This window comes from Pseudorasbora parva, chromosome 2 (genome assembly GCF_024679245.1).
Source record: "Pseudorasbora parva isolate DD20220531a chromosome 2, ASM2467924v1, whole genome shotgun sequence".
In the NCBI taxonomy this organism is placed as follows: Eukaryota; Metazoa; Chordata; class Actinopteri; order Cypriniformes; family Gobionidae; genus Pseudorasbora; species Pseudorasbora parva.
Window position 1 is genome coordinate 57,741,505 of NC_090173.1, and position 18,485 is coordinate 57,759,989.

Consider the following 18,485-nt stretch of genomic DNA (forward strand, 5'->3'; position numbering starts at 1 on the left):
CATCGACCATATCTCCATCAAGGACAGCCAGAAACCTTTGAGTTGTGATTGATGACCAGTTAAACTTCACTGACCACATTACTGCAACAGCCCGGTCCTGCAGATTTGCTTTATACAACATTAGAAAGATTAGACCCTTCCTATCAGAACAGGCTGCACAACTCCTGGTTCAAGCTCTTGTTCTCTCCAGACTGGACTATTGTAATGCTCTTCTGGCTGGGCTTCCAGCATGCACTATCAAACCCTTGCAGCTGATCCAGAATGCAGCGGCGAGAATGGTCTTTAATGAGCCGAAGAGAGCGCATGTTACGCCTCTCTTCATCAGACTGCACTGGTTGCCAATAGGTGCTCGCATCAAATTCAAGGCACTAGTTCTCGCCTACAAAACAACCACTGGCTCTGCACCAATATACCTAAACTCACTTGTTCAGACTTACACACCCTTCAGAAGCTTGCGTTCTGCGAGCGAGCTGCGCCTCGTGGTTCCATCCCAAAGAGGCATGAAATCGCTCTCACGGACATTTTCCTGGACCGTTCCCACCTGGTGGAATGACCTGCCGATCTCTATTTGTGCTGCCGAGTCTGTAGCCATTTTTAAAAAACATCTTAAGACACATCTTTTCCAATTGCACTTGACCAATACAGAATAGCACTTACTGATCACCACAGCAACGACCAAAAAGCGCGCACTCCCGGATCATATCTACGTCTCTCATCCGGATGTGCCTTCAGGCGGGTGTGTTACATAGTTATCATAACTATCAAAATCCAGTGTTCTGTATATTGCGTACGTGAGTTTTTGTTGTAGATGGCTATTGCTGCGCGTTTAGCTAGAATGCCATACAAAACCAACCCATTGGGCCACTGAATCTGCATTAACGACAACAGTTGGGGCAACAGCCTTAGTCCTAATGGGTTATCATAGCTATCAAAATCCAGTGTTCGGCATTTTGCGTACGTGAGTTTTTGTTGTAGATGTCTATAAAAAATAAAAATAAAAAGTACTGTGCTAATTAATTGAGATTTCTTACAGCTCTTACAGGTTGTTGGCCTTGTCTGTTTCGTTGCTTCTATTACTCTCCCCTTTTTTGTAAGTCGCTTTGGATAAAAGCGTCTGCTAAATGATTAAATGTAAATGTAAAATGTCCACACCCGTAAGACCTCCGTTCATCTTCACACAAAGTTTAAGATATTTTATATTTAGTCAGAGAGCGTATGCAAGTGTATGCACACTATCATGACTGTCTCTGTAAGGTAGGTTATACATAATGCTGAATAAAGTCGTAGTTTTTGTTATATTTGGACCCAAATGTATTTTGGATTCTTCAAGAGACTCTAATTAACCCACTGATGTCTCATATGGACTACTTTGATGATGTTTTTATTCCCTTTCTGGACATGGACAGTGTAGTGTGCATACACTTGCATACGCTCTCGGACTAAATATAAAATATCTTAAACTGTGTGTGAAGATGAACAGAGGTCTTACGGGTGTGGAACGACATTAGGGTGAGGAGTTAATGACAGACATTTCATTTTTGGGTGAACTAACCCTTTAAGGGCAAACGAAGGCGCCCCGGTAAGTTTGCTTTTTATGTACAATCGGACTCAGGCTCTACATAACAGAAGTATGTTTGTTACGTTTCTGATTGTTACTGAGTGTTTGTTCGTGGTGTGGTAACGTTGCTGTGTGTGTGTGGAGCAAAAGCTGCGTTATATGCTCTCTCTCTCTCTCTTTCTCTGTTGCTCTCCCTCTATTGCTGTGCTGATTGTTGTGAACAGGTGCAGCTGTTTATGTGGGTGGAGCCGGGAATCGTTCGGTGGACTCAATGCGATCATAACTCGGTTGTTTTCATATCAGAGCACAGATGAGGTGGAGCTGCTTCACAACAGAGGGCGAGATAGGGAAAAGCACTAGCAGCACAACATTACAGGTAGGTTATGTGCTGTATCAAAGGCCAGGTGATTTTGATTTGTCGGTGATAAAAGAAGTGTACATGATAAATAGTGAATACAGTTTGAATCAGGGGCATCGCTAGCCATTTTGGGCCCTATGAAAGAATATGAGGTTGGGCCCCTATCGTACCAGACATACAGGCCAACCTATAGCGATCCAAAATCGTTGTCAGCCATTTAATTTTATACACTACTCAAACAAAAGTTTGAAAATGGTATGATTTTTTAAATGTTTATAAAGAAGTCTCTTCTGCTCACCAATGCTGCATTTATGTTATTAAAATACAAAAAAGCTGTGATATTGTGAAATATTATTCAAATGTAAAATATCTTTTCTCTATATGAATATATAGTAAAGTGTAATTTCTTCCTGTGATCAAAGCTGAATTTATCATAATTACTATGAAATAGTATAGGAAATAGGAAATCATTAGCTCAATTTACATGCTGCCTTTCCTCCAATATCCCATTATTATTGATGGAGCACAGGACACTGAAGGAACTGAACAGGAAGCCATATGTGTCAGGTATGAAGACCATCATTTGGTCCCTCACGAGGTCTTCTTGGGGTTTTACGAAGTCTCATGCACTACTGTAGAAAACCTAGCAAAAGTTGCCACAGATGTGTTATTGCGCTTGAATCTTCCGCTGTCTGGTCTGCGTGGACAGACATATGATGGAGCAGCGAACATGTCAGGCAAAAGAAAGGGAGCACAGGCCAGGATAACGCCGCATTCACACGGGGCGTAGGCGTTAACGCTTCCCATTTACTTTGAATGGGTGACATCATCCGTTGCCGAACTGAATTGTGGGTTCCGTCGCGGCGCTTCACTCGCGTTGCAAGCGGCAGAAGTTGAAGAATTCTCAACTTTTCAAGCGCCAGCGCAGGCGTCATCCAATCAGATCGCCGTATGCAAATATCCTACAGCAGACGCTAGCCAATTGCGTTCATTACTGCCCCGTGAACCATCCAGACCATAGACCGTTAAAAATCCAGACGCAGCTCCTGGACCACTACGTGATATTCTTCCCGCTGTCGGCGCTTTTTCAGGATTCAATGTACTTAACAGCTTCGTGCACCTGTGCAGTGCGCTGACAACAACTACAACGGGCAATCGCACTCGCACATACAACCAAAAAAGTAGCGCTTTTTTGTGTTGTGTTTTGGTCCAAACGGCAAGTTAATGTGATTGGCTGTTGTCACTATGACGATCGCGTCAGCACCCAGCTTCAGCCACGCCCTCCGTCAAGCGTTAACGCCTACGCCCCGTGTGAATGCGGCGTAAGGGAGATGCAGCCACTGGCTTTGTTTGTACACTGTGGCGCCCACTGTGCAAATCTGGTCACCCAGGCTGCTTGTACAGCATCATCACGGACATCTGATGCCCTGGATTGGGTCCACAAGCTTGGCTGTCTGTACAAAATTTCAGGTAAATACAGAACTAAATTTGTGAATATTGCAGCTGCAGCATCTGGGACAACCTGCAACCCTTGTGTCAAACAAGACGCACAACCAGGACTCCAGCAATCTGGTCTGTGCTACGTCAGTACGAGTCTGTGCTACTCAGCTTAGAGGACATGGCCCAAACAGATGCCTCAAACACTGGTGTGACAGCAAGAGGGCTGCTGGAGAGGTTTGGAAAAGGTACCAGAGTTTTAGGGCTCATGATGGCCACTGAAGTAATTCAAGAGTTGGAGTGCCTTAATTGCACACTGCAGAAGCGAACAGAAACAGTGTCTGGTATCTCTGCAGCAGATTGTGTAAGGACCACCCTGAGGGCAAAGAGAACTGAGGAGAAGTTCCAGGAGATATATAGCCATGCGACAGAGATGATTACCAAGCTAAATATTGAGCCCATAACCATGCCGCACATCCGCCGGCCACCAAAACGCTTCATTGGTAATGTCACTACTGCACTCACACCTACAACACCAGAAGAACACTACAGAGCTGATTTCTTCAAGGTGCTGGATACTGTGGACAGCCAGCTGAAGGAGAGGTTTGATCAGGGTAGTCTGAAAACACTGACGAAGCTGGAGGAAGCCCTCCTAACTGGGGATGTAGACACTGCTGTGGTGGACCAGTATCCTGAAATAAACGAAAGGTCACTGAAGGTGCAGCTGAACATGTTTAAGCTCCAATACTCATACACAACCACTTCAGAGGACGCAACTATTCTGAGGAAGCAGTTGCCTGAAGTCCGTGGACTTTTCAACCAAATTGAAGCACTTGTTCGACTACTTATGGTTGTTCCTACTGCCTCTGCGGAAGCAGAGAGGAGCTTCAGTGTTCTGAGGAGGTTGAAGACCTGGCTGAGAAGCACAATGTTGCTGATTCGCATTAACAATGTAGCAGTCTGTTAGCCTAGAAATCTAGACGCACCCTAGCGGCAGCAAATTTAATTTGCCCGCAAGTGTCGTCTAGGAACTCTCAATACCATTCTGAGCTGTGTTCCTCAAAATCTGGACGGCCCAATCACATCGTGTACAGAGTCGGCGGGCGGGGCCATAATGACGACGGCCGAGTTGCGTTTGCGTGCATCTAGTAAACACAGAAACTGGCGAACGGCGGCGGTCTATCGAATCAGCTCTGACCGCGACTCTGGAAGACTTGGAGTTAAGCTTTTCTCTGAGAAAAGAACAAAGAGCGGCACTGAAGTCATTCTTAAAAAGGGAAGATGTGTTCGTAGTTAAGCCGACCGGATACGGCGAATGTTTAATCAGTCAGCAAGCTCTGCTTCACCTTCGTTGCTCTGGTTGGTGTAGCGCTATCCTATCGTGTGCAGAGGGAGTTTGAAAGACAACCGTTTATCCCGCCCCTCGGATTGAGCCCTGTCTATGGTTAGTTTCCAGACCAAACATCTTGATGTGGGTCTGGCTTGTCAGGCTACCTTTAATGTGGACCTGCACCGAATTAACAGAAGTTCTGCAGGTGTTGTGAAGATGGACAATAGTTAATTAAATTAATATCCGGTTTGCTTTTTGGAAGTTATAATCAAAATTTTCAGTCGTACTTATTTTCTGGTCTTTGGTAATTGTAATCCCTAAATATTTGACCTTATCTTTTACTGGAATATTATGCAGACAAGTGATATCATTCTGATGTAGGGCAAAAAGTTCACATTTACTGAAGTTCAGCTGGAGTCCTGATGCTTTAGAAAAAATATGAACTAATGAAATAGCCACAGGAATTTGATTTTAATTTTTGCACATTTTGATCATGAATAACTAAAGTAGACAACATGTCTGCTGCCATAATGAAAAAAAAAGAGGGGATAAAGGGCATCCCTGCCTTATTCTACGACTAATAGGAAATCTTTGTGTTGTACCATAAGGAAGAGAAATGGAACTATTCATACCCTTATAAATCATTTTTATAATATTAACAAAGGGCTTACCAAAACCAAAATTTTCAAGAACTTTAAATAAAAACTAATGTTCTAACGTGTCGTCGAAGGCTTTCTTAAAGTCTAAGATAAGAATGTATCCATCATCCTTTATCAAATGATTGTATTCGATCATATCCATTACTAGTCTTACATTATTGTGAATGGATCTATCTTTAAGAAAACCCGATTGAACCTCATTAATTACCCCATTAAGTCCCTTCTTTAAGCGATTAACAAAAACATGTGTAAAAATGTTGTAATCATTGTTAAGTAAAAGTGATTGGGCGGAGATTATCTAAGAATCTATGATCTTTATCTGGTTTGGGGATTAAAATAATCAAGCCTTGACTCATAGTGGGGCCCAAAGAACCATCTTCAATAGATTCAATAAAAGCATTAAACAGTAACATTTTCAAATCATTCCAAAAAAAATGATAAACATTTCCTGTAAGGCCATCGGGACCAGGGGATTTATTTGACTTGAGTTTCTGAACAGCTAAATCAAGTTCTTCCATACATAATTGTGCATCACAAAGATCTCTTCATTCGTCATCAACCCTAGGAATAAAATTAATAATTTTTTCAAAGAAGTCATCACACTCCTTTGGAGAAAAATTAGACAGATACAAGTCACTGTAGAGTTTATGAATTTCTTTGCTTATTATTGTAGGATCATTCATTTCAGCATTATTCATCATTAGGGAAACAATACTATTTTTTGACTGTCGTCTTTTTTCTAACCTACAAAAATAGGACGTGCTTTTCTCTCCCTCCTCTATCCACTTGGCTTTCGGACGAATGTTTGCACCTTCAGCTTTTTTAATGTATAGGTTATCGAGTTGTGTTTGAAGCGAAATAAAGGTACTTTTTTCTAAGCTACTCAGTGCACTTTTACTGCAGTATTTATTAATTTCAGATATAATCTTGTGTTCATGTTGTCTTCTTATTTTAGCAAGCATTTTACTATAGTTTATAGAAAATTCACAAATTTTACATTTAAGGAACTCCCATCTAGCTTTATGAGAACTGAAATTATTACTATTCCCAATTTCTCTAATTAGATCTTTCATCTTTGTACAGAATCTCTCATTTATAAGCAAATCAGAATTAAATTTCCAATATCCCTTACTATGTAAAGTTTTGGATTTTGGCTTAATATCCAAGATAATGAATGACACAGTGATCTGTTAAAGGTGCTGGTGAAATATTGCAATCTTTAACAAAATGTAGTAAATGATCTGAAATGAACCAATAGTCGATCCTCGATTTACTAGAGACATTGGGTCTGTACCAAGAAAACTGGTTGGTGTTAGGTTTGAGATGTCTCCATACCAGAGGTGGGACAAAGTCATTGTTATGCAAGTCACAAGTAAATCTCAAGTCTTTGCCCTCGAGTCCCGAGTCAAGTCGAGTCAAAGATGAGTCAAGTCTCGAGTCGAGTCAGAAGTCAAAGCCAACAAGTCTCAAGTCGAGTCCAAGTCCTACCATTTTAGTTTCGAGTCACTTCAAGTCATCTTACCACAGAAATAAAAATTATACAAATCATGTATGTCTGTAAGATTTGTATTTATTTAAACCTCTTTTTATACAATGACATTAAAGGTGCACTATGCAGCTTTTGTCCACTGGAGGGCGCCTATGCAAAACAAATGTGTAGTTTGATGACGCAAAGTGTGAGCGTAGCATCTTGGGAGATGTGGTCTTCTCATCACAGCCGGTGAAAAATAGGACTCGGGCAGAAATCACGTTCATGCATGCGGTTATTAACGTTACTGTAGTCTAAAGCAGAGCAGGACCGAGTGTTATGGACCTGAGCAAAGCTGCTGGAGCGATTGTTAAACAAATACCCGCCTTGCGAATACCGGGACTTTTATTATGACGGGACGGGACTCATTTGCCGGGCACCTGCACAGATCCGCTCTTCCGGTTATGATTTTGAGGTAATGGAGCTCTGTTTATCATATTAGATACATTTAAGTGTGTTTAAAACGATGTTATGACGTTACTCTGTGCGTTCAGTTGTTCACACTGCTAAGAGTAAAGCGCTCCTGCCAAATAAAAGCCGAAACCGAGGGTAACGCAGATATGACGCAATTGAACGGCGACTCTCTCAAATGCAATGCTGCAACGTCCCTGTCCTTAGTTAAAATAGCAATTTTCTCACAATTTACAAATAGTTGGAAACATCTGGGATATTGTAGGTACTCAACTGAACAAAATATATAACACTGGCCTAGTGGTTTTTGGATATTTTACTGCAAAAATACTACATAGTTCACCTTTAAGCAAATAGAGTAAAAAAACAGAAAATGTAAATTTTCACAGAAAATGCTTGTATTTCAACAGCATATTGCACTAGAACAATGCACAGCAGCTTCAGTCCTGTATTGTGTTGACCTCATATTGCAAAACAGTTCAACTTTAAAATAGATATGTGTCCTTTTAGCCTAAACTTAGGGCCATTATGGGAATATTGTTTAGCTTATTTTTGGTTTAATTTGATTTACTTTAATAATTTAATTTATTCAATTATTTTGCTTTGCTATACTTTTTATGCCAGCTTGCCATGGCCCCCCTAGCATCCCCTTGCGGCACCCAGGGGTCCCCGTCCCCACTTTGAAAACCACTGCTATAAAGCATTTGACTTCAGTTTCTGGAGGGAAAGGGCTTTCTTATGACTTGTGAAGCAGTGAAAATATTCTTAATATTGCACACACTGAAATTGAAATATTATCTATCGTATACCGTAGTGTATAATAGACAATGAATATTGACACAACAACATTGATATGAGTAAAGAGTAGTTTCAAATACAACATGTGAGGCTATAAAGGATTTTCTGACATCTGTTTCATATTCTTCTCAGGTATGAAGAATACCTAGAGGGTGGGGGGCCCAAAACAAGCCCAATATTATTATATTATTTATTAATATCAGTATAATTTATGATCAATAATGTATCAATAAATGAGCCTGCAACATATTAAATTGAAATCTCGTGGAGTTTAAAAAGCAAATACAGATGGGATTTTACAAAATTCTTCAAGTTGCAATAAAGACTGTGAACAGAAGAGGTTTGGAGATGGAAAAAGAGAAAAAGTGACGTGAAGGATTATGGTAACTCCAGTCGGAGTTATTGCACACATATTAGGAGCAGTGGTGAACATGCACACTATAAACCGTAAAAAGGATAAGCCCTGCATCTCAATGTGCAATCTGCTCTAAATAGTATTGAAAATTAAACTAATGTCACATAGCTACTATTTAGGATTATTATGCACTTTTTTTTACAGTCTATGATTGGGAGGTGGTGCCCAGGAAAACACTGTGAGCGCTGCAATATAGAGACATGTTTATAATAATATACATTCGAACCATACCTACTGTTATTATTAGTAGCCTATACTTTTTTTTTTTATTTATTTTTATTTTTATAATAGCCAAATAATAATAGTCATAATAAAAAGCCTACATTATGAAAAATATTTTTTAAATTAAATTAGGTGGCTTACCTCCCTGTTTCCTCTCCATCTCTGTATATCTCTGCTGGTTGCATTGTTTGATAAAAAAAAGAATGTATTCGTCTATTTACGTCTACAAACTATCATTACATTTATAACATCACATGCCTGCACGTTGAACGCGATTTTTCTTCAAAGAGGGGAAGGAGGCGGGATGTATGAGGACGAATGAAAACAGCACCTGTATCGTTGCACTATGGTTATTAGCTGTGAGAAGACAGTGTCAGGTAATGTATTTGGACAAAACAGCGACCATAAATGTAAAGGAACGAAGTTGCTTGTCATATTTTCCTAACAAGCAACCACATTTTTTTCAAATAAGCAAAAACCGCGACCCGCAACTCGAGATTTTTTACCGCGACTTGCCAAAAAAAGAAGCCCAAATAAGTCACGTTTTATACGCACTTGGTAGCTATGGATACTGTCGAATCAAACTAATGTGGGACTACAGTGATTGGATGTCGTGCTGGCAGCGCGCATGCTTTCTGCATGCATACAGGTGCAGCTTTTTTTCACTGAGAGCAGCCTTGCCGTGTGAAAGAAAAATTGCCAAAAAGTAGCAAGTCTTCTCGAGTCATAAGGCTCAAGTCCAAGTGAAGTCACGAGTAAAGTCCAAGTCCAACAACTAAAGTCCAAGTCGAGTTGCAAGTCTTTGTACATTTTGTCGAGTCGAGTCCAAAGTCATCAAATTCATGACTCGAGTCTGACTCGAGTCCAAGTCACATGACACGAGTCCACACCTCTGCTCCATACATCCAATATTTTAAGATTATTGCAAAGATGAGTAATCATAGAGTTTGGTTGAGGGGTACTTCTCTTAGGTGGATGTCTGTCAAGAGTTTCATCTGGTGTAACATTAAAGTCTTCACCTATGACACTATTATCTGTTGGGAATAATCTCTTTGAAATCAACAATTAGAGAAGAAACATCCGCGAAAAGCTGCTGATTTTGTTTTGCATTATTGAAACCATAAACATTAACCAAAATAAAAAAGATGGATTCAATATCCAGAACAATTGCAACCCAAAGTTCATTGGAATCAGATTTAACAGAGATCACTTTTCCTGGGCAGTTGTTAAACAAAATCGCAGTTCCTGCAGAGTGGGAGGATCCGTGGCTTAGTAACACTATCTCCCCATTGACCCAACCAAAAAGCAGCATCAGCAACAGTGGAGTGTGTCTCTTGTAAAAAAATACAATTCGAGCCAGTTCCTTTACAAAATAAAAACATCGCCTTTCTTTTGACCATGTTTTGAATGCCCCGAACATTTAAAGAGAGTAATGAAAACGGCAACTTAACTGGAAACATAAAATAATGTATAAATTGTTGTATATCTGCATAGCAGAGCCGGTATCTTTGTTCTACTATTAAGGTCTGTTGGTGAATGTTAGCTCTGGGTTGTTTGGTCAAGCCTGGTTGTTCTTGCTCTCCCCTCCATGTTCAACAAACATGACTTGAGTCCATAGTCATCTGATCCCGTCTTGTATTTATTATATGCATCACCACCAGTGGAGACGAGGATGGGATCTGCTGTGAGTGTCGATGCCCTGAAGTGCGCGAAGTTTGTATGAAAGAGAAACGACTGGTTTGGCAATCCGAAAGAGCAGTCAGCGCGAGTACGGTGAGCGACAAACATGGCTTACATAGGCAAAGTTGACACATTTGATAATTCCACGGAGGACTGGAATATGTACATTGAAAGACTGCAACAGTACTTCACTGCAAATGATGTAACGGAAGAGAAACACGTCGCTGTACTCCTTAGTGCCATGGGTGGAAAAGCCTACAGTCTCTTGCGTAGTTTGACTGCCCCCCAGAGGCCTGCAGGAAAGACTTTTGTAGAACTTGTTCAAGTGATGCAAGAACACTTGTCACCCAAACCGTTGCTAATTGCTGAACGTTTCCGATTTAATAAACGAAATCAGTGCAAGGGAGAGACCATTTCCACATATGTGGCAGGATTTAAAAGAGTTAACAGAGCATTGCCAATTTGGGGACGGGTTAAACGACGCACTGTGCGACCGTCTGGTATGCGGGATACATCATGAAGGAATTCAAAAGAGACTGTTGACTGAGCCAGATCTGACGTTTAAACAAGCAGTGGAGATTGCTATCAATGGAAACCGCAACAAAAGATGCTCTGGAATTACAAAGTGATGTAAAGGCTGGAAGTGTAAATAAACTGTCAACAATAAGCAGAACAAATCAGACTCCCTGTTTTCGGTGTGGAATTTTTTCTCATCTCCCCTCTCAATGCAGATTTAAAAATGAAGAGTGTAGACAATGTCACAAAACTGGGCACATTCAGCGAGTTTGTCGCAGTGGCAAGGCAAAAGGGACTGAGAAAGACAGGAGATATCGCAGTGGAAACAGAAACATTTATAAACAGAAACATTTATAAATTGATGATGCACCAGACTCTGACAGTGAGGATGTATTGGCCAGTTTGGAATTGTTCAGTCTGGGTGGAAAGGGCGGAAAAGATAAACAGGCCATCTGGCTCACGCCAAAACTAAATGGACAGGCAGTAAAAATGGAGCTGGACACAGGCTCAGCTGTTTCAGTCATGTCTGAGAGTGATTACAGTGTCTATTTCAACAAAGAGAAGTTCAACGCATCTTCCATTGTTCTCAAAACCTATACTGGAGAAAAAGTAAGACCACTGGGTGCGCTGCCTGTGACAGTAGAATATAACGACCATAAAGAGATTCTCAACTTGTACATAATTCCAAAGGGAGGCGCACCTTTGGGGGGTCGTGAGTGGTTAAGGGTGTTTCAGATGGGCTTGGATGAGATCAAAAATCTCAGCGTTCTACCTGCTGTTCCTCAAACTACAAAAGAAAAACTGGAACTGATTTTGAGAGATGCTGCCCGTGTTTCAAAGTGGCTTCGGCAAATTAAAATCCATCAAATGAAAAATTGTGCTTAAGGATGGTGCAACCCCACGATTCCACAAAGCGCGTCCAGTTCCATATGCCATTCGACACAGTCGAAAATGAGTTAGATCGGCTGGAAGAAAATGGGAAAATGTCTAAAGGGGACTGGAGTCCAGGGCGACATCTGTCGTCGCTGTAGTAAAAAAAAATGGCACAGTTAGACTATGCGGGGACTTCAAGGTCTCAATTAATCCTGTACTACAAGCCGAACAGTACCCTTCACCTCGATTCGAGGACATTTTCGCAAATCTGGCAGGCGGACAAAGGTTTTCAAAGGTGGACTTAGCTTATGCCTACCTCCAGATGGAGATGGAAGATGATTTAAAACCCTTTCTAACCTTCAACACGATTAAGGGTCTTTATCATTACAACAGGCTGGTATTTGGAGTGGCTTCGGCTCCGGCCATCTAACCCTAACATACTGCGGGCACATTGTAGATGCCCAGGGATTACACAAGTGCCAGGATAAAACCCAGGCAGTAATGAATGCTCCAAAGCCACAAGGTGTCCCACAGCTCCGATCCTTCTTAGGGTTTGTGAACTACTACAATAGGTTCTTACCCAATCTGGCAACAGTCTTGCATCCTCTGAATGAGTTACTGCAGTCAGGCAAGGAGTGGAAATGGACTAAGGAGTTTGAGCATGCTTTTCAGGAAGCAAAGAGGCTGGTAACATCCAACATGGTTTTGACACATTACAATCCAACTCTCCCAGTAAAGCTGGCATGTGATGCCTCTCCCTATGGGATCGGGGCAGTGATGTCACACGTGATGGATGATGGCAGTGAGAGGCCAATTGGGTTTGCATCACGGTCCTTGTCTGCAGCTGAGAAGAACTATGCCCAAATTGATAAAGAGGCATTGAGTTTAGTGTGGGGTGTCACAAGATTCAACCACTATCTTTTCGGCAGAGATTTTACCCTTGTAACAGACCACCAACCTCTGACTTCTATCTTCAGCCCACAGAAAGGTATCCCTGCCACTGCAGCGGCTCGCATGCAACTCTGGGCATTGTTCTTGGGTGGACATCGTTACAAGATTGAATATAAACGCACTGCATGCCATGCAAATGCAGACGGACTGTCTAGATTACCATCAGAAATGGCAAAAGATGAATATGGAGAGGAGGGGGTTCTTGACATGTTCTCCATCAGCCAGACTGAAGGTCTGCCTGTCACAGCAGATATGGTAAAAACAGAAACCAAACATGACAAGATTCTGTCGCAAGTGTGTGTAGCAACACTGCAAGGTTGGACAGCCAAACACAAATCTCTGTTGCCTGCGTACTATGCAAAACGTCATGACCTTTCTTTGAATTCTGGGTGTGTAATGTGGGGGCTGCGAACCATCATACCCTCTAGATTAAGATCTGATGTGCTGGATGAGCTGCATAAGGGACATCTGGGCGTGGTGAAAATGAAGGCTCTCGCCAGGAGTTATGTGTGGTGGCCAGGAATGGATCAAGAGCTAGAGTGGCTGACACTGCAGTGCCCTGGTTGCCAAATAATACAGAATGAGCCAGAAAAGGCACCACTTCACCCCTGGGAATGTCTCCATGGGAGCGGGTACATGTTGATTTCGCAGGGCCATTCATGGGATCAATGTTTCTGGTGGTAGTTGATGCCTGTTCAAAATGGCCTGAGGTTTTCATAATGAACACCACTACATCTGCGCGCACCATCGAGGTTCTGAGAGACTTGTTTGCTAGAACTGGAGTGCCATGCCAGTTGGTAAGTGACAATGGTCCGCAATTTGTTGCTACAGATTTCCAGACATTCCTTCACAGAAATGACATCAGACATGTCACGTCTGCTCCGTGGCACCCAGCCACTAATGGACTTGCGGAGAGGTTTGTGCAAAGCCTGAAGCGAGGGCTCCGAGCAATGGCACATGAGAAACTGCCTTTGTGTGTGACTGTGTCCCGTCATAATAAAAGTCCCGGTGTTCGCGAGGCGGGTGTGTGTTTAACAATCGCTCCAGCGGCCGTGCTCAGGTCCACAACACTCACTCCTCCTCTGCTTTACACTACAGCAGTGTTTCTCAAACTTTTTCTGCCATTCCCCACTTTGGAGGTAGGGAAGGGCTCCAAGCCCCACCTGTCCCCAATCACCCCAACAAAATGGTAATTATCTAGGCTTTTAAGATTGCCTGTTAACATTTATTTTATTAACATCACATTTAAACCTTTCATGCGTACAGTCAAAATATTTTAGCTGACTAAAAGTGTCAGCTGACTAGAGTGTGAGTTTTATTTTAAGGCAACGTTATTTTAGAAAGTTTCACCTTAATGTTTCTATGGCAATGCGTCATGTTTATCACGTGACTCACCACAACCAAAAAAATGCTGAATGACAGATGTATCGCTTTTATTACGTTATTGAACCGTTTGAACAAATGCACCGCAGTTCAGAGTCCTGTCAATCGGATTTACAGCACGTATATTCATCAGCTTCTCCTGGAATAAGTGACCGGTGAACTGGGAGAAGAATCGAGCAAACTTTATAGTTACTTACACTATGTGTATCTGATATGAATAAAACATGTCAGCCAATTATATTTGAATGGATTGTTATTGCTGCTTCCATAGCCACTAGTGTGTATTACAAACTCTAACATTAAATGTATTGTTTTACTTGTACTTGTGTATTTAAATGTTACCTATTAAATTAAACCTAAAATAAACAGTAAGTGGTTGAAAACTGCATGATGTATGAGCTGAGCGCGTCCGCATTTGGCTCAGTGCCAGCCGAAGCGCGTCCCACCGTTTAATTCTGGCAGTGATGTCACGTCACTAAACATTCTAAATCCCTTATGTGGGTCCGTACTCTCAGGGGCATAGACATAAAAATCCCATGTGGGACCGCTCAAAAGGTTAATAGAGATGGGCACAAAAAATTAACACATTTCCTCCTGTTTGTCGCGCCCCACTTGTCATGTCTCTATTCCCCACCACTGGGGCGCGCCCCACACTTTGAGAAACGCTGCACTACAGTAACGTTAATAACCGCATGCATGAACGTGATTTCTGCCCGAGTCCTATTTTCCATCAGCTGTGAGGTGAAGACCACATGTCCCAAGATGCTGTGCTCACACTTGGCGTCATCAAACTACGCATTTGTTTTGAATAGGCGACCTCTAGTGGAGGAAAAGTTGCACAGTGCACCTTTAACCAGATAATAAAGGAAAAGACACAACAATACACTCAATTTATATAAAGTATTTTATTGAGTTGACTGTTCCATTGGAATAATAATGAATACATGTAAAGTCATGAACACAAATGTCTTTATGTCACAAACACAAGTCTGCCAGACATTCATGTGTGAATCGCTTCTGTGCATTTGTGGATTTCTAAACATTTCTAGCCTCAAAACGTCTAGAAAAATCCACAGATAGGTGGACCACGATCTCGATGAAAACTGAAACGAAGACAAAAATGTTATCCTAAACTGAAATGAAATAATGTCCTAACTGGATTAAAACGCTTGTAGACAAACTTTGATGTTGGCTTGAGAAAGCTTAAGTTTAAAGGTTAGAAGCACAACAGCGCTGTGTTTTAGTTATCGTCACGCGTTTGTCTGTGAAAAAAGGTTGTTGACGAAAACTGTGATGATAAATCATTCGTCAGCGGTATAATGGAGCACAGCTTGAGCAGATTTAAAGGTGCAGTGAGCGAATTCTGGTTAAAGGGATAGTTCACCCAAAAATGAACATGTGATGTTGTGCTTGCAATGGCAAAACTCGGGACCCGGTTATGCAAGTGACTGCAAAAGAGCTCACCCCCATGTCAGTGTAGACTTCAAGGAAATAAAATGAAATGACTAACCAGAGCAGCTCATGGAGACTGAATGAATCATGGATAACACACACATTCAGAGACGGAGATTCTCATCCAGGATGCATGCTTTTGTAATTAGTCTAACTAATTAGATTTTACTGTGTAACTGCACACTATAAATCATTAGTTGAGCATTAGTAAATAGTAAGTTCATCATATATAAAGCATTAATAGACACCAATAAGCAATTTATAAATATGGCTAGAAATTATTGATTTATAATAAAAATTTTGATGTGTTTAATAATTGTATATTCATAAGTTATTAATGATGAATTTATCATTTCTAAATGAGGTATTACATTATTTACAAACCCATAATTTAGGAGTTGTCAATGGTTCATAAGATCGTTTAGAAAGTGTGAGTAAGTGATTAATAAACTCTTCTGCACTGCTGTTGACAGAAACCCTCGGCGCGATCATAGATATACATTACGTAGATGCCTCATCCGGCCGATCCGTGCAGACACTAATGAGGAAAATAAATATATATATATATATATATATATATGATCGCCCCAAGGGTTTCTGGGGGTCAAGAACAACACTGGGGGTCAGCAGAGACACATCACATTTTCATTTTTGGGTGAACTATCCCTTTAACGCTGCTGATGTTTGAAATCACCAAAACATAAACCCTACCCAAAAGCATCACACCGCTATCTTTATGACCATCACTAAAAGGGGAACCAAAAGAAAAAACATTTATTAACCCTCATGTCCTTAGTTTCCTGTTTACACTCAGTGCATTTGGGGTCTATATATGATTGTAGTGATTGTAAACATAATTAAAGTTGCAAGCAGCATTTAACGGGGTTAAAATTAAAACTAAACTTCCACTACCACTTCATTGACAAAATTAAAACTAAATCTAACAGACTCATTAATGAACTAGACAAAAATTATATTTAACTAAAAACGTATTTTAAAATGCAAAACTATAATAACCTTGAGGTTGACTCCACCCACTGTCTACTCAAGCCAATCATATACATAATAACGTAAAGCTTCCACGACGCACATGTATCCTATTTCTATTATATAACGAGATGTAACGCTCTATTTCTATTATATATTAAGACACATAAAGAGACCTTATACTTCCTAAATGAGCCAATGCACAAAAAATGATTTTAGACCGCCCCCCTGTTTTGAGACCGCCCCAACTGTAAAGCAAAACATGATCTTGTTGAAGCGCGATTGATTGTTGTGCAAATGGCTGTTATCTGATTGGCTTGAGTAGAAGGCGGCTGGAGTCCCCATCTGTGGATTTGTGTGCACGTCTTGATGCTGGAAATGTTAAGAAATCCACAAATGCACAGAAAGCGATTCACAAATGAATGGCAGGCAGAGTTGTGTAAGTGACAAACGCAATTATTGTGAACACTCCTAACATGTGTTTGTGAATCTCTTTCCACTGGAATAAAGGAACAGTTCTCAGGCCATATCTGAAAGAGCTGAGGATGAAGAGGCTGAAAAGAGCCGCTTATGGCTCTGGATGAGGAGAAAGCAGAAGTGCAGGGGTGGAAGGGAGACGTCCCGGGGTCAAAGGTGAGAGGTCCCCGGCTGATGACCCTGCAGCTGAGTGCGGGGCGGGGGCGTGGCGTGGCATCACAATGATGTTTCTCCATCGTGATATCATCGTCCATTGGCACAACCCTACTGCATCACAGGAATGCTACAGGCCCCGGTGGAGGAGATGATCTATCAGACGTGAAAAACGTGATTTTTGTCTGCTTCCGTTAATCAAGGCATGATCTAAAATGGCATCTAAGGTGATCGGTGACTGCTTGTCACGCAGTTTCTTGAGAAGATCCCGTGCTTCTGTAAAAGTTTACAGAGGAGAAGCGATTAGTCAAGTTTATAGTTATTGACACTCAGAATCAGATTTTGAGAAGCTAATGTTACCATGAAACACAGCTTTTGCTGCTGTTACTATGACATTCTCTGGATACCCATGAACATTTACTCATTGCTAAACATTGAGTGTCGATCCGCTGTGTTTTACACTTTGCTCCTCACGGTTTGACACTTATCGTTTTACTGTCACTTGAATCAGAGCTTTATACCTGTTGAAGTCATTCGATTTCTTCTTATTATTATTCCATTCTTGAGTCTAGTTATTAAATTTGGTACACAGATAGAGGGTAGTCCCAATAGTAACCACACCAAAATTGGAGTCTCTAACTACACCTACAGTTTGCTCTTCACCGTTTGACACTAATCTTTTTACTGTCACTTGAGTTTGAGCTTTGTGTGTTATTTTGTTCTTGTTATTAGTCTCACCTTCGGACAGATTTCTTTCATGTTTGGAAAATCTGACCAGCCATTCCAGCAGTTGGCAAAAGTGTTCAGTCACAGTCTGAACGAGTTCCTCTGCAGTTAAAACAGGTTCATCTTCTCCTGTAATCAACACATGTTCAGCGTTCAGTAAACCGTCATCTAACACAAAAACAGTGAAGGTGTTCAGAAAGCCAACTCACGTCTTTCTTCACTGAACAGTGTCCCTCTGAAGTTTACCAGCTTCACATGTAGGGTGTATGTGTGGATGAGGACATTGTCCATACAAATCTCAGGATAAACTCCACAATCCATGCAGTATTTCAGGACACGAATGAGCTGCTGAATTATGTATCTAACTGAATTATCAGTGAAGCGACTGCCGTTCTCATACAAGTTTACGAGGGACACGTAGTGCCAGGGTTGCTCGTAGACCAGGATGTCGACGTCTTTGAACAGAAACAGGTCATACAACTCTACAATGTTTTTATTCTGCTTCTTTTGTAGACGCAACATTTGATATGTTACTTGGCTAACACTTGGGTAGCCGGGCTAAAGAAAAGAG

General features: G+C 41.3%; 1 protein-coding gene across 2 annotated transcripts in view; it reads right to left on the reverse strand.

Annotated features, from left to right (window-relative positions):
* Nucleotides 1-16,162: 16,162 nt before the first annotated feature.
* The window catches only part of LOC137047462 (retinitis pigmentosa 1-like 1 protein), a 33,920-nt gene continuing 31,597 nt past the window's right edge, over nt 16,163-18,485 (reverse strand). For both annotated transcript variants that reach the window (XM_067425134.1, XM_067425125.1), the window contains exons 10-12: nt 18,124-18,472; nt 17,927-18,043; nt 16,163-17,464 (exon numbers count right to left, since the gene is read on the reverse strand). In XM_067425134.1, the coding sequence (XP_067281235.1) occupies nt 17,319-17,464; nt 17,927-18,043; nt 18,124-18,472 (612 nt within the window). In that variant the 3' untranslated portion in view covers nt 16,163-17,318. The remainder of the gene's footprint in view (nt 17,465-17,926; nt 18,044-18,123; nt 18,473-18,485) is intronic.